The sequence below is a fragment of the Protopterus annectens genome, chromosome 6.part1 (genome assembly GCF_019279795.1).
Source record: "Protopterus annectens isolate FY-2018-M chromosome 6.part1, PAN1.0, whole genome shotgun sequence".
Classification (NCBI taxonomy): Eukaryota; Metazoa; Chordata; order Ceratodontiformes; family Protopteridae; genus Protopterus; species Protopterus annectens.
In genome coordinates this window covers 133545165-133560784 of record NC_056738.1, presented here as the reverse complement: position 1 = coordinate 133560784, position 15620 = coordinate 133545165, and the positions used below count along the sequence as shown (strand labels likewise).

General features: G+C 40.2%; 1 protein-coding gene across 3 annotated transcripts in view; it reads left to right on the top strand.

Annotated features, from left to right (window-relative positions):
* GPR155 (G protein-coupled receptor 155) overlaps positions 1 to 15620 on the top strand; it is a 782878-nt gene that overhangs the window by 310820 nt on the left and 456438 nt on the right. For all 3 annotated transcript variants that reach the window (XM_044075558.1, XM_044075557.1, XM_044075559.1), the window contains exon 3: positions 6622 to 7021. In XM_044075558.1, coding sequence (XP_043931493.1) covers positions 6622 to 7021 — 400 coding nt within the window. The remainder of the gene's footprint in view (positions 1 to 6621; positions 7022 to 15620) is intronic.

Sequence of the window (15620 nt, the reverse complement as noted above, 5' to 3'; positions counted from 1 at the left end):
CAGATGATCCAGAAGGTTTTTACACTTCCAACTGGCTACCACTCATTACCAGTTCAGAGTTCTGCCCTTTGGTCTCACCACAGGCCCTAGGGTGTTTACTGTATGTATGACAGTAGTAGCAGCTTACTTAAGACTGCAGGGATTCCAGGTGTTTCCATATCTAGATGACTGGCTCATTACTGCCCCAACCAAGTATCAATTAATAAAGGCAAGAGATCAGGTTCTGCAAACATGTTCTCATCTGGGGATAGCCATAAACTATGAAAAGTCTCAACTTGAACCAACTCAAAATTTGGAATTTATAGGAGCACTGTTCAACACAAAGTCAATTATAGCCTCACTGCCTCTCTCAGAGACTCCAGACTATAAGAACACAGGTCAGAACAGTTATCTGCAGTACCAGGATTTCAGCCTGCTTGGTCCTTCAAACTCTAGGATCAGTGTCAGCGGCAATAACACTATTACCTTTAGCCAGATTTTACATGAGGATTCTACAGTGGATTCTAGCAACACAATGGTCGATCCTTTACCAATCCATGTCTATTTCAATAGGAATCACCTATAGATGCACGAGAAATCTCAAGTGGTGGATTCAATCAGATCAGGTTGTACAGGGCCTTCAATTCATTACCCCTCAGCCCAAGGCTATAGTGACCAGAAGCTTCCCATTTGGGGTGGGGGGGGGGCATTTTCTGGGGAAAACGGTCCAAGGCACTTGGTCCTCCAAAGAGGCCAACTTGCATATCAATTTCCTAGAGATAAAAGCAGTGCTTGTACCATTGCAGGCCCTTCAGAATGCTCTCTATTTGAGAATGATTGCAGTTCAGATGGACAGTATGTCAGTAGTTTGGTACATCAACAAACAAGGAGGAATCAGATCATATCCTTTGTGTCGAGAAGCACTCGGGAGTGTGGCAGTGGGTGATCTCATCTAATCTCTTTCTCATAGCAGCGCACATTCCGGAGATGTCCAGTGTGATAGCAGACAAAGATGAGCAGGTGCATTCTTCTACCTCACAAGTGGTCCCTCAATAAGAATGTAACGGAAATGATTTTCCGTCACTGGAGGCAGCCTTGCTGCAATCCTTTTGCCTATCCCCTAAACAACAAATGCAGCAGCTATTTTGTCCTAATCCCCCCGCAGGAGAAATCAACAAGGGATGCTCTTCTTCACAATTGGAAACCCGGTATACTTTATGCTTACCCACCAGTTCAGAAATTCATACAGAAGGCTGCCATGTTAAAGAGCAAAGTCATCCTCATTTAATCTTACAAGTCTCGAGAGATTTGGGTCCCCTTCCTTTGGCCTCACTTCACCAACCAAGGATTCTGGATCTGACTCACCCGACAGGCATGATTCATTGAGACATGTCAAACCTCAGGCTGATGGCCTGGCTTCTCCAATTCCTGTAATAGCCAGACAACTGATGCTGTCTTCACCTGTCCGACATATACTTTTATCTTCCCATAAACCCTGTACACAAAAAATCTACTCCAGTAAATGGAAGAGGTTTGTTTACTGGCCTCATCAAAATAATGTTGATCCTTTTTCAGCTCCTGTACAAAACATCCTTGAATTTTTGGCCCTACTTTTAAAAGGAGATAGTTCTTCAACAGTTAAGGTTCAATTATCAGCTATATCAAATTTTCACATTGGATTTGAGGGTTCCTCTGTCGCTTCTCCTAAGCTCTGCAAATCATTTTTGCGAGGCACTCTTCTTCTAAGATCTCCCTGGTACTGCAAGCTGTTACTCATTCCCCCTTCGAACCAGCAGCTATGTGTGACCTTAAATACCTTTCTTGAAAGACAATTTTTCTGGCAGCCATCACTTCTGCTAGATGAATTTCTGAGATTTAAGCCTTATCCTCAAGACCTCCATACTTGACTTTTCACAAGGATAGAGTTACATTACGAACTAATGTATCCTTTCTTTCTAAGGCGGTGTTAGAATCTAATATGAATCAGTCCATTAGTTTGCCAGTATTCTTTCCTAAATTTGCTAACAAGGATGAATAAGTTTTACATTATTGGATGTTCACAGACAATTACATTTTTACCTACATAGAAAAAAAGACATCAGAAAAACTGACCAATTGTTTGCCTCATCTGCAGAAGTAAAATTGGGAAAACCAGCTGCCAAAGAAACTTTAGCCAGGTAACTAACTGATTGTATTTCATTTATTTATAACAAATTGGTTATTACCTTACCAAAACCATTATAGCCCCATTCCATTACATCAGTGGCAACTCCTTCCGTATTTCAATCTAGAATGTCCAACTTGGGCTACTCCCCCTACTTTTGTTACTCATTACAAATTGGATCTGATCTAAAGAGGTAGAGCATCATTTGGTTCAACTGTGTTCAGGAGTATCCTTCCTTGAATCCACCTTGGGTGCATACCAAGACCTTTAATTAAATGCACATTTTCCTGTCAAATGTAAATTCTGTCTAGCCTAGACCGGTTTTTATATCTTGGGGAATAATATGTAAATTCACTCCGAACTCCTATTACTGAATACACATCTTCCATGCCAAATATTTTCATAAATTTCTTCAAAAATCTACTCTTCTTTGTTGTACTTTCCCTTCTGGGCCATCCAGACAAAGCTTCAGTGCTGCAAATAAAATTTCAGTCCCCCACATAAGTAACATTCCTTGATGAAAACTGATTGATTATTTTCTTAAGTTCCGTTATAGCAGTTTTAGGTGGAATATAAATACATGCCAGTGTAATCCTCTTCCCTTGAAATTAGTCCATTAGCACTACAAATCTGTCATTATTATATTTTTATCCCCTTCTATCACTATTTGAGCTCCTCTTGCAATTAATACACGTACTCCTCAATTTCCTCTGCCCCAGATATTCTGCTGAATAACCATCCTGAAAACCATTTTTTATCAAATTCATGTGTTCAGCTCTTTCCAAGTGCATCTCCTGTAACATAACTATTTGCACTCTACATTTTTAATGTAGTTCATTATTTTTCTTTTTTGTATTTATCTGTGAGACCATTGACATTTAAAGACATTACAGAAAGTATCAATGAATATACTGCAGTGGTGGTGCTGCGGTAGCATTGTCACCTCATAGCAAGACGTTGTCCCGTTCGATTCTCAGCTAGAGCGTCTTTGTGTGGAGGCATGCGTGAATGGGGCGCGCCTTCGTTGAAGGTTGTGCATCAGGGCTGGTAACCTGGTACATAAAAATCCACTACCAATCATTAGCAGATCGGAGTTCCGCTGTGGCGAGCCCTAACTGGGAAAAGCCGAAAAACACAAACAAAAAACAAACAGAAAGTATCAATGTATTAAGAAGTTATTATTCCTACCTTTTATGTATAACACCTTTTTTGTTAAATTTCTAGTTCCAGCTTTTATATTACATGCATACACTGTTTGACAGGTTGAACTTTTATATAGTTTTTTCTTGTCATATCCATTTGAGCCTATGTCACATCTTACAAGACTTTTTATTTTATTGAAACTCTTCAAAAAAAAAAAAAAATATATATATATATATATATATGCTCCCTAAAACCTATTAATTTAATACCAATGCACAAAACTGTGTACATCTTCAGATCTTGAATATTTACCTTCCTAATATGAACAAATGCCCCAAACTGACAGTGACACTCAGAGACTTGAGTTAACCTAAAAGATAGGTTTTCCACACTAAGATGCATGGCACGGCATGTGCTTCTATTAAATGCTAACCGGTTTTATCTTATGTTTATAGCTCTCCCAGCTGGGAAGACCCCTGAATGCTTTCAGCTTACTTTGTCTTGTAGCCAGTTTCTCTTTTCTTTTTTTTTCCCAGTCAATCACTGTCTAACAGACTGCAACTGATTTTTCTTTATGAAATTATTTCCACCATGACATAAAAACAAGTTTCTCACTATCAGCTTGCCTGCATGGAGGCACAAGAACCACAGTCAGTTTCTCTTTATCATATTTTGTCCATGGAGACATGAGGGCCAGACACTCAATTTCTCTTTGTCAGATTGTTTCCTTGACCCATGAGGGTCAGATACAGAATTGCTACTAAACATAAATTCATTTGCTAGAAAAAGCCTCATAATATTCAATCTTCTTTTTCTTTTACTTGATTTTTCTTAAAACTAGTTACTACATCAATCTGAGGTAGGTCCTTAATCCACTCATTTCCCCCCATGCAAGAATGAGAAAAAGCACATACATTTTTCTTTTGTCATGCTCTTAACCAGGGTTTTTGTGTTTTGCATTGCAGTGCCTACATTTCATAAAACTGAACAAAAGGTAAGAGAGAATGGAGAAAGAAAGTTAAAAAAACAGCAGCACCTATTTACAGTCCCCATTACATGTAGAATTAACTGGGAAAACTTTACTTTATAGCATGCAAAGAAAACCATACACCACAAAAACAGTACTATTAAGAAGAAAAAGTCTTCTTTACTTACACTTAACTTTCCCCTCTTTTCCCCTCCCCAAAGCTTTTTTCCAAATGTTATAGACATGAAGTAGGGCATATACTTTAGTGTCCCTCACAAATCCAACAGATTCTGAAAAAGTCCAATATTTCCAGATTTTCTTGTTCTGTCACATTTCACAAATGTAATTATTGCATTGTAAACTCTCATTAAGTTACTGGTTTTATTACTGTTCATCTCCATCTCCCAAATCCTGTCTCTGCTTTATTTCCAACATACTCTCAATTATTCTAGTCAACTCTCATGATCCTTTCCTTCTCTCCAACATTTTCTGTTGAAATGGTGGAAAAGGTTTCACAGGGTAAAGTCTGCCTGTGGTCTTTATTACCCGAGGAACAAGAAGCAGAATTTCCTTCTGTCACAGGTCAGATATCCTTCTGTTTCACAGCTCACTTTTTGTTGAGAAAACTTTATTTCATCCTTAGAATGTACTTAATCAAAAAATGGTTTTGTCTTTCCAGGAAAGAATACCTTGAAGACATCTGGGTACAGCAGTTTGAGTCTCGTACCTGCATCTCAAGATTCTCTGAAAATTGTATACCCTCTTCGGGCTGGTATACAATGAGTAATTGTTCTCCACAAGCACTCTGCTGTCTCCCACTTTTAGTACATTGTCCTTTTGCCACAATTTGTTCAAAATCAACTCCTCCTGCTGGTAGGATTGCATCTTTACTATTAAAGGTCTAGGTTGCTTTCCTATAGCCAGGTTTGGAGAATACACACAATGTGCCCTTTCAACTAACAACAACTGCTGTGGAATACCAGTCCAGTTTTTTATATGTGCTTTCATAAAATTAATGCAGTCTGTTCCTTCCAACTTCTCTGGGATAGCCGAAAATCTCAGGTTGTCCCTAAGTGCTCTGTCACTCAGTCCTCTAATTCTATTATTTTTTAAAACATCTTTTCCTGAGCAGTCTCAATTCAGCCAGCCTTTTCATTTCAGCCTGTGATTTTTTGCAGCTTTATCACCTCATCTGAATATATGTTTAAAGCTTCTTCCATTTTTCTAGCCTTTTGTTGTTTGTGTTAATATACTCCATCAGTGTTTCATTTATTTTAACCAGGTTTGTGTGCAGTTGTCTTATTCCTGTAGGTTACTGGAGGTTGCATTGCTTTTTGCTGAACAGATGTAGGTAGCACTTTCCCCAGTCAGTGTTTCTTCCTCACTTTTTGTAGCTGATTTTTTGTAGGTGCTCTGTATTTCCTTTTTTCCTGGCATCCTGGCAGCATGCTTACTAGCTAGTTACTGAAATTTACCTATAAACACAAAAGTCTACTGGCGTTCTCCATTGAGTTTTTGTTTTCACACTGGGAGAGCTAGAGTTAAGCTGTTAGTCAATGTACAGCCATCTTGATCCTCCGTACATATTTTTACAAAGCCATATAACCCTGATTCCTTATCTAGGTGTAGATTAGGCTTTGCAAGGATCATTCTTCAGTGGCTTCTGGATTCTCCTCCTTCCACTTAGAATCTAGTAAGCTAGATTAATTTACCCATATAGCTAAAGCTACTGCAGCAGTGATCAATATGATGAATATAGTACAGTTGTGTAACTGAACTTACCATAACAGTTGATGTTTAAATGATCACTGCTGTATTTGTCACTCCCTCCTTCACCCCCTCTTATTTTTTGGTGTGTTGTTTATGCCAGGATGTGGTTGTTTATTTTTTGTTCTTCCTAGCATTGCCCTTTCAGGGCTCAGCCTCCTTCTGTCTACTGGCAGGAAAGCTCTGTAGGGCTTGGCACCCAAACTTGTCTTTTAGTTAGCACAGCTCAAGTTGCCTGACCATTTGGGCGCATGTAAGGTACCCTGAAGCTTTGGAAGGTGGCCAGCTGTTGTATCCTTAGTGGGATAATAACCCATGTAGCTTAGGCTGCTGCAGCAGGGATCATTTGAATATCTGCTGTTATGGTAAGTTTACTTGCACAACTGCACTTTCTGCAGTTTATAAATGAGCAGGATATATGTTTTCTTGTTTCTAGCATTTGTTAGTCCAGACTGCATTTGATATGTTTTCCACTCTTTTAGTACTGAACTTTTGTGTGGCTATAACCTTCATTTTAGTAAGAAGTGTGATATTTCAGTTAGGTTTTTTACATACAGATTTCTGAAATTATGTATAACTTGTTTTTTCTTTATTTTTGCAGCTGATGCACTGTATCGAGACACATATCCAGAATATCTTCAGTATATCTATTTGGTAGCTCCAGTGTCTCTTATGCTGCTTAACCCTGTAGGATTCTTCTTTTGTGAAATTCAAAAATGGAAACAGAATAGGAACCCTCAGCAAAATAAGCTTATTATCGTGGGTTTGGTGCTTTTAAGAGTACTTAAAAACCCAATAGTAGCCATGGTCATAATTGGGATTGCTTCAAACTTTGTTCTTCATCAAAAAATCCCAGCATTCATGGAAGAATTCTTAGATGGACTTTCAAATTCTTTTGGTGGTGCAGCTCTCTTTTATCTTGGACTGTCAATGGTGGGAAAGATAAAGAACCTTGGGAAATCAACATTTGTGGCTTTAATTCTTCTTATCACAGCAAAACTGTAAGTTCCATGCATTGATTGTATTTTCATTTTGATATTCAGAATTATAGTGCCAATCAGGGTGTGTTATGGTTGTTTTAAAACAGAACTCAGGTACTTAGTGTAACATTGTATTAATGGACTTTTTGCTTTAAATAGGAGTTTTTGGAGAACTGAGGAACATCATAAACCAGTCTGTAGGAAGATCTGCTATCTGGGATGCAGTTTACTGGGGTTCCAAAACAACTTAAAGTGATCAGTTTTGTCTGGAAGATGTCTCTAGGATTTACACATGACTGATAGTAGGTAAAAAGTAGCAAATGTAGCGTTATATTCAAAGAAGCATGCATAAATCTTTAGGGCATCACTCTCTCTTTACTTTTTGGAATAAATAAATGAGTAGAAAACTCTGCTTCTGGGGTATGTTTCACCTATACCTTTTCTGTCCGAGTCTTGCTATTCCATTAGCTTTGCTGTCACATTTTAGAGATCGCAACCATAAATGCGAATCAGTGGATGCCTGGATGCTTTACTTTGAGTGCGCAGAATATGCTGCTTATGTAATCAGAAGGAAGTATGCTGCAAAAGTACATTTGGCACAAAATCTGGCACTGCACAATGGGTAAACTGTGATGTTTGTTAGTCCCTCAGAAGTATTTTGATTTGTTACAGTTGGAATTTACAGAACCTAACTCGTATTCCTCCTGTTCTGTCTGCTTTGGAGAATGTTTTGTCACAGCCTGCAGATTTCCTGACAGCCAGCCTACTGCCCCCAAGAAAACAGTTAGACTTTATATAATTCCTTGAAAGAAATGGTGTAAAAGGAGGCACCTGGATTCCCCGCAGGACAAAATCACTACTGACACTGATTTCAAAGAAGAGGATGGGTCCCTAAGATCTCCACCTGAGGATGTCTCCTTCACAGACATCCTAGAGATACTCTGACAAAAAGGTAGTTGGTCTACCCAAAACCCCACCCCAGAGGAAACAGTGCTGTTGGGGGCTTTCGAGTCCGGTGCATCTGCATCCTGGATGTACCTACAAATAGGACACATTAGACAAAAGGGATTCCAGTAGATGCCATGGTGGTTGTGGCAGCCACTAAGTAGGAGCTGGCTCAGGAAAGCTCCACTGAACATCCCCTAACAGAAAATCTAGGGCTATGGACAGGTTTGGTAAGAGAGTTTACGCTTCAGCCACTTTCACCTTACGAGTGTTAAACTACTCATTCCACTTTACTAGGCTACAGAGGGATCTCATCAAAGAATTCTCTATCTCTACCCCAGAGTCCATGTCTGCCATGGAACAGAAGGTCTTTTCTTCCAGAATGGCCATTCTGCAATTGATATCTAATGCATCCATGAGGTTGATTTCCCACACAGCAGAGGGTGCCTCTAGAGAGGCCGGTTCGGGCATGACCATTAGGTGCCATGCCTGGATGTAGCTGTGTGACTTTGTGGAACCTTTCAAGGTGTCATTCGTCATTGCACCCCTGAAATGATCATCTTTGTTCAGCCCAACAGTCAGAGAGACACTCTCCTGCATTGAGAATGATTGGAAGACCTCGTCAGCCATTGGAATCTGTTTTTCTACCTTGCAAAGGTCTTTCTCCAGGAGCCAGCGTGGGGGGAAAAATTGTGGTTCAAGAAATCTCATGGCCCTTTTCAGGACTCTCAAGGTGACATTTCCCCCAGAGGCAGAGGGGTTACAGTTACAATGGGAGATGCTACCCCAGAGGCAGAGGGGGTCCACGAACTCTGGGTCTCAAAATTCTTTCATGGACAGACCTTTCCAGCGCTCCTGAATGTTTGCCCGTCTGACCTCCACTGGATGCAGTCAGGGAGGGAGCTTATCCACCCACAAGCCTGGGCAGCCATCACCAACAACCTGTGGGTGCTAAGGATCATATCCAAAGGATACTTCTTTGCCTTTTCAGGAAACCCAAAACCAAAGACTCCCCTCCCCGATGTTCCTCCCAGTCAGTGGGAGAAGGCAGCTCAAGAAATTTCAAATCTGCTGCAAAAAAAGTCATCCCAGAGATCCCTCCCAACCAGATAGGATTGGGCATTTACTCAGGATTCTTTTTAGTACCAAAAAAGGCAGGGGACGTGAGGCTGATCCTGGACCCGACGTCTCTGAACAAATCAGTAAGGAATTCAGAATTCAGGATGGTCACAGTCTAGTCCGTTTTATCTCTTTTGAGAATGGATGAATGGATGTGCTCTGTAGACCTGAAGGATGCGTACTACCACATCAAAAGGGAAAGACACTCCAGAAGGTACCTTCATTTCAGGCTGGGAGCCAGGCATTACCAAGTCAGATTGCTTCCATTTGTTCACACCACAGCCCCCAGGATGTTCACCAAATGCGTAGTGGTTATCACAGTGCATCTCAGGCTGCAGGGATTTCATGTGTTTCCATATCTGGATGACTGGCTACTAACCACTCCAACTAGGCATCAATTTGCTCAAGCCAGGGATTATCTGTTACAGGTAGCTCCCACTGTCGGCATAAGGATCAATACATAGAAATCCCAGTTGTACCCAGTACAGACCATAGACTTCATGGGACCACATCTAGACACAACACAACCTGGACCTACCTCACACAAGACAGGATAACAAATTTTTGACTACATCTCAGATTCTGGCTTTACCAGCTCCCACGGCAAATCTGGTGCTCAGGGCTTTGGACTCAATGGCAGCTACAATAACCCTGTTACCTACAGCATGCCTATACATGAGAGTCTTACAGAGGACACTAGCAGCCCAGTGGTCATTAAATAGGAATCCCTTACACTTTCCGATCAAACTATCATGGGTATGCAGAGACTCCCTTCTTTGGTGGCTTCATTCCTCAAAGGTCGCGTAGGATGGCCCTTTGTTATTCTCCTTTCGAAAGCCACACTGACCACTAATGCTTTCTAGATGGAGTGCGGCAGCAGCATTGTCTGGGTCAGATGATCCAAGGTACGTGGACTTCTCAAGAGACCAAATTGCATATCAATGTCCTAGAGATGAGAGCGGTCCTTCTAGCATTGCAAGCACTTCACACCTTTCTTCTTCTAGGGACCATTGCAGTACAGTCAGACAAAATGTCAGTAGTCTGGTACATGAACAAACAGGGAGGAACCAGATCTTACCCATTGTGTTGAGAAGCTATGAGAGTGTGGCAATGAGCGATCTCTACCAGCAGCTTTCTTACTGCAAAGCACATTCCAGGGGAGGCCAACATCCTGGCAGACAGGCTTTGATGCCTCACGTGTGGTCTCTGAATCAATCAGTGGAAAAGTTGATTTTCCTCAAATGGGGTCAACCCTACTGCAGTCTGTTTGTGACCTTCTTCAACAAGAAATACAGCAGTTTCTTTGTCCTGATCCCTCCTCAGTGACAGTTACCAAGGGATGCTCTAGTCCATGATTGCCCCCCCCGGTCTACTTTATGCTTTTCCTCCAGTTCTGTTGATTCCCAAATTCCTGCAGAAAGCATACAGGTTGAAGAGCAAAGTTATCCTCATTGACCACTTTTGGCCTCATCAAGTTTGGTCCACCTTTCTTTGGTCTCGTCTAATTTGCCCACCAGTGACCCTGGAACTGGTTCCAGATCTGCTTTCTCACCCCTCAGGGGCACACACCCGGATCTCCAAGGACTGAAATTAAACTCATGGTTTCTCCATTTCCGATGATGGCAAGACATTCCAGGTTTTCGTCCCCAGTCTGAAAAATTTTAATTTCATCTCACAAGTCACCAGGAAAATCTACAAGAGTAAATGGAAGAGGTTTTCCATATGGGCCCAACAGGAACAAAACTGATCCTTTTACTGCTCCCATTTCAAAAGTTTTGGATTTCTTGGCTTCCCTTTTCCATAATGGAGCCAGCTATTCCACCGTAAAAGTCCAGTTAGCAGCTGTTTCTAATTTTCATGTTGAAGAAAATTTGTCATACTTGGCTTCATCTGAACTTTGTAAGATGTTCCTGAGAGGTACCTTTTTGCTTCGACCCCCGATTAAAGATCCGACTCCTCCTTGTTGGGATCTGACCATGGTCTTAACTCAAGTCCTTCTGCCTTTTGAACCTGCAGCTCAGGTAGACTTGGAATTTTCTTTCATGGAAAACAGTTTTTCTGGTGACTATCACCTCAACAAGAAGGGTTTTAGAGCGGCAAGCCCTTTCTTTTAAACCTTATCTAATCTTACACAAAGTTAGAGTAACTCTGCATACCAACCCATCTTTTTTGCCTGAAGTGGTGACAAAGAATAATATCAATCAATCAATTAACCTTCCTGTTTTTTCCCCAACTTTCAAAACAAAGGAGAGTATACGCTCCATCTTCTGGAAATTCCCATATCTTTATTACACACTATAAGTCAGACATTATCTCCAGGAATAGAACTGCCTTTGGCTCTGCAGTGCTCAGTAATTAATATCCTTTCATTAGGGCCATGCTAGGTTATTGTAGCTGGGGACTCTGTACCACAGGTTGGGAATGAATGAAAATGACGACATCAGATAAAGACATTATGCTCTTACCATAATGTTCCATCTATGTTGTCAATTTTCATTGTTCCTCAACCTTCCCACCCTCCATTCCCCTTTCCATGACTATGAGAGACCTGTTGGATGTAGTTATAGGAACCACAGTTCCTGTTTGAGCCCCTGATCTGTATACTTTCCCTTTGGAGTGCATATATTTATAGATACATTTTTATATATAGGGTTTCTGCAAACTCGATCTGAGGTAGGCTGGGGGGGGGAATGAGGCATTATGGGTAGAATGGGATGGGAGGAGCTCGAGCTTCAAAACTCCAGCTTGGAAAATGGCCAAATTGGATCAGTGTGTCAGATCCAAGACCCACAGGTTGAAAAATGAAAACTAACAACAAAGATGAACCATTATGGTAACAACATAACTTCGTTTTAATTTCTGTGGCATGAAACTTTGTATACAAAGATGAGTAAAGCCACGGTCAAGTGTACAGTGGTGCAGTGGTTAATGTTGTCACCTCACAGCAAGAGGTTCACCAGTTCGATTCTCGGCTGGGGTGTCTTCTGTGTGGAGTTTGCATGTTCTCCCTGTGTTCGCGTGGGTTTCCTCCGGGTACTCCGGTTTCCTCCCACATTCCAAAGACATGCATCTGGAGCATTTCTCCCCGGGCCTCCGCTGAAAACAGGCTCTGTGGAACCTAGTCGGACTTTCCCGGTCAACAAATGATAAATAAAAAAAAATAAATAAATAAAATAAAAATACTTGACCAGGCTCAGAACTATGCAAGTTACATTGTCTGAAGGGCATATGCAGTTGAAGCTATATAAATAAGTGGAAGATGTAGTGGGGATCACTGTATTATAAAGTTTACAAATGTGTTTTGTCACAGGTGTTTCCATCTGGCAGACAGGTTTAAATCTTCTTTGGCAGAAGACGACCTGGGAGTGATTGTGTCTTCTTACCACTAGTCTGCGCACTCGTCTTTTTCTTTAATAACATTGTGATAGTTGAGTTTTAGAAGGAAAAAGCTTTCATTTTAGTTTTAAATTAGCATATGTTGTTTTATATTTATGTTTCTGGGGGGGGGGGCAACTAAATGCCTATTTTGCATTCCAGCTTGCAATCCCTATACAGTGAAGTATGGTTTCATAGCAGAGAAACCTTCATGTCTTGATTTTCAGGCACTGGCTGAATATATCAAAGCACAAAAGAAAATTCGCCAAGAATTAACAGTGAGCCTACAAAGTAAGAAATCCGGGGGAGTTCACATAGGAAACGCCTTGAATTCAGTTTGAATGGTGTCCCATTGTTATTTAGTTTATTAGTAGCCCGGTGATTGGACTTTGCGATCTTTAATAGTGATTGTGAGTGGCTGATGACTGGTGCGAATGTATGTTCCACTGTATATATTTAGGGATGTTTTTGTATCTGGTTTATAGTCTGATGAAGCTATTATTATCGCAAAAGCTCTTACCTCTGTTGTATTTATTTATTTTTTGGTAGAATAAAGTCCGCTTTTTATTCAGACGTGTTTTCCATGCTTGCCTATTTCTGTTCAGTTAACCGGCTGAATAAATGCTAATCTGTTTTGACAGTTTTTGAAATAATGCTAATAGGAGGACCATTATGACTGCAGCAGGCTTTTTTTTTTTTTTTTGCATATTTTTTCTGTTTTTCTGATTGATGTGCCTGGTAAAAGTCAAGTCATGTGAAAGTAAATTGTGAGTGGTCCTGATATTAATGGTTCTATGCCAACTCAAGTAGTGTTGCTTTGCGGTACCTAGCCTTACCAGAATGAGAAAATGACTTCCTGTCCACAAGAACCAGAAAACAGCTGGGAACAGCAACTAGTGTTTGGAATTTCATACTCTGCATTTGATAGTCTGGAGTGTAAAGTAGATGCAATGATTTTTTTTTTCTGAAGGGATTTTTCACATAGTTTAGGTCTCTAGCAACAAATTGTATACGACTTTTTCTACATAACACTGAAGCAGTTTACAGCTTTTGTTTTTCATACTTCTTGTGGGAGAGCATATTTTGTTTGAGGGGACACTGCATTAAATGAACCATGGACGCAAACTCTTCAGTAATGTGTTCATACCTAGTTTGACTTACAAACATTCATTGTGAAATTATGGGTCTAGGTAGAGAGAGAGAGTATCACCTTAGCCATGTAACAGACTTTTGTAACTGCTTTTGTAGGGCACAACATGATACATTCTTCATTTTATCACTGCTGCATTAGCCTTAGTTATACTGTTTGTATTATGTATAGGATGCAACATCTGACCCACTACCAAAGCATTCAAGGCACCTTCCACATGCCCAAACCATTAGTCATCTTGAGATGAGCTGAGTAAAATTCAGGTTTGGTTGCCAACGTCTGAAGAACTTTCCTGCTGTAGAAGTGAATTCTGTTCTCCAAGCTGTCAAGGATCATCGGTCACCTTATGCTATTCCATTGCTTGGCACATAAGTTCCCTTCAGGGGAAGAAATTTGTTCTTTACTTTTTCTGACAGAAAACACTTTTTTCTGTAAGACGTATTAATTTTAGTAAGGAGAAGGTGTTTTTAAAGACTGCCATATGACTTCTGTACACTTTTAAATGGGAACATTACCTTTTTACTGTTACGGTAAAAATTAATGAAAAGCAAAGATTTTCTCCACTGAACTCAGATTCACATTCTGAGGAAGATGTTGCGGTACTTGCGTATTATCACAACCACATTCTGAAGAGGAGAAGCGGTCCTTTTCCAAGCCATAGTCGTAGCGATAAATGTACTCAAACTGTCTTGCACATATCTCTCAGTTGTCAAGATTTGGGTGTCATAATTTTGGATTCTTCATCATAACATTTGTGGATTTATGACATATCCGTGAGGATTGAATTTACTAAATAATGACATACATTTTTTCATATCCTTCAGATAATGCTTATAAACACAAATCCTGTTGCTGTAGTAACTTTCTAAGTTTATAAGAGCCAAATTTTAAATCTGCCCCCATTTTGGGCCCTTTGTCCACCCCATTATATTCAGCTTTGTTCAAATGCCTTGCACTAACAGGCTGAGATGTATGCTCTTGCAGAACGACTTTGGCTTGATCAAATGGCACGATTCTTTTTTCAGCATTGAAAAAAATTTTGAGCCTTGTTTTGGACGTCTAATTCCATATATTTGCTTAGAATGAATCCCCAGTACCTTAACAACACTCCATTTTGTCCCATACTTCTTCCTATCTGTTTATAAACTTTCTTCCTCCAAAATAGCATGTACTCGTTGGCTCACCTCCTTCATTGCATTTCCAAACTTCAAACCCATTTTTTGGCTTTCTGTGGACTTCTTTAAGCAAGTAGGTGAGAAACGTGTCTTAACAATCTTACACCACGACAAGTATTCCACAGAGTGATAATCAAGAAATATAATCACTTTGGCTAAAACAGATTTACAGAGGCCATAGTGACATGGATTATATACTTAACAGACATACACAGAATGATACCGTGTGCTACAAATGGTGAGTCTGGAATGTGGTTGCGATAATACGTAAGTACCGATGTTGCTTTGGACAGTACTTTTGAAAGATTCAACTCTCTGAAACTATTTATAGAATGAATCAATTGTTTCAGTGGGCAAACAGTGTTGTTTCTCAGTCCCTCAGAAGTGTTATGATTTGTTACAACTGGAGTTTACAGAACCTAACTCGTATTCCTCCTGTTCTGTCTGCTTTGGTGAATGTTTTGTCACAGTCTGCAATTTTCTTGGCAGCCAGCCTACTTCTCCCAAGAAAACAGTTAGACTTTTATATAGTACATCAGCCTTTTAAGCTTTTATGTACTCATCCTAGATCTGTCCCACCTGCTGGTACTTTAGTGAGCCTAACTGCTGCTTAACATATGGTTAATACTAACAAGTATGGGAAAGATTTTGATGAATTTAGGAAAAAAGTGTAGTTTTCTGCTACACTTGTTTTCAGAGTTATCAACTATCTAACTCATACGTTGCAGTTTGTTTGCCTCTTGTTACAATATGAGGAATATGTTTGGCATTTGTTTTCTCTTGTGAGAAGAAATCTGCTTTGTGTAACTTGGCATCTTCTGTGTCTCAAGTGACTAACCACAGTTTAAAATGTGTT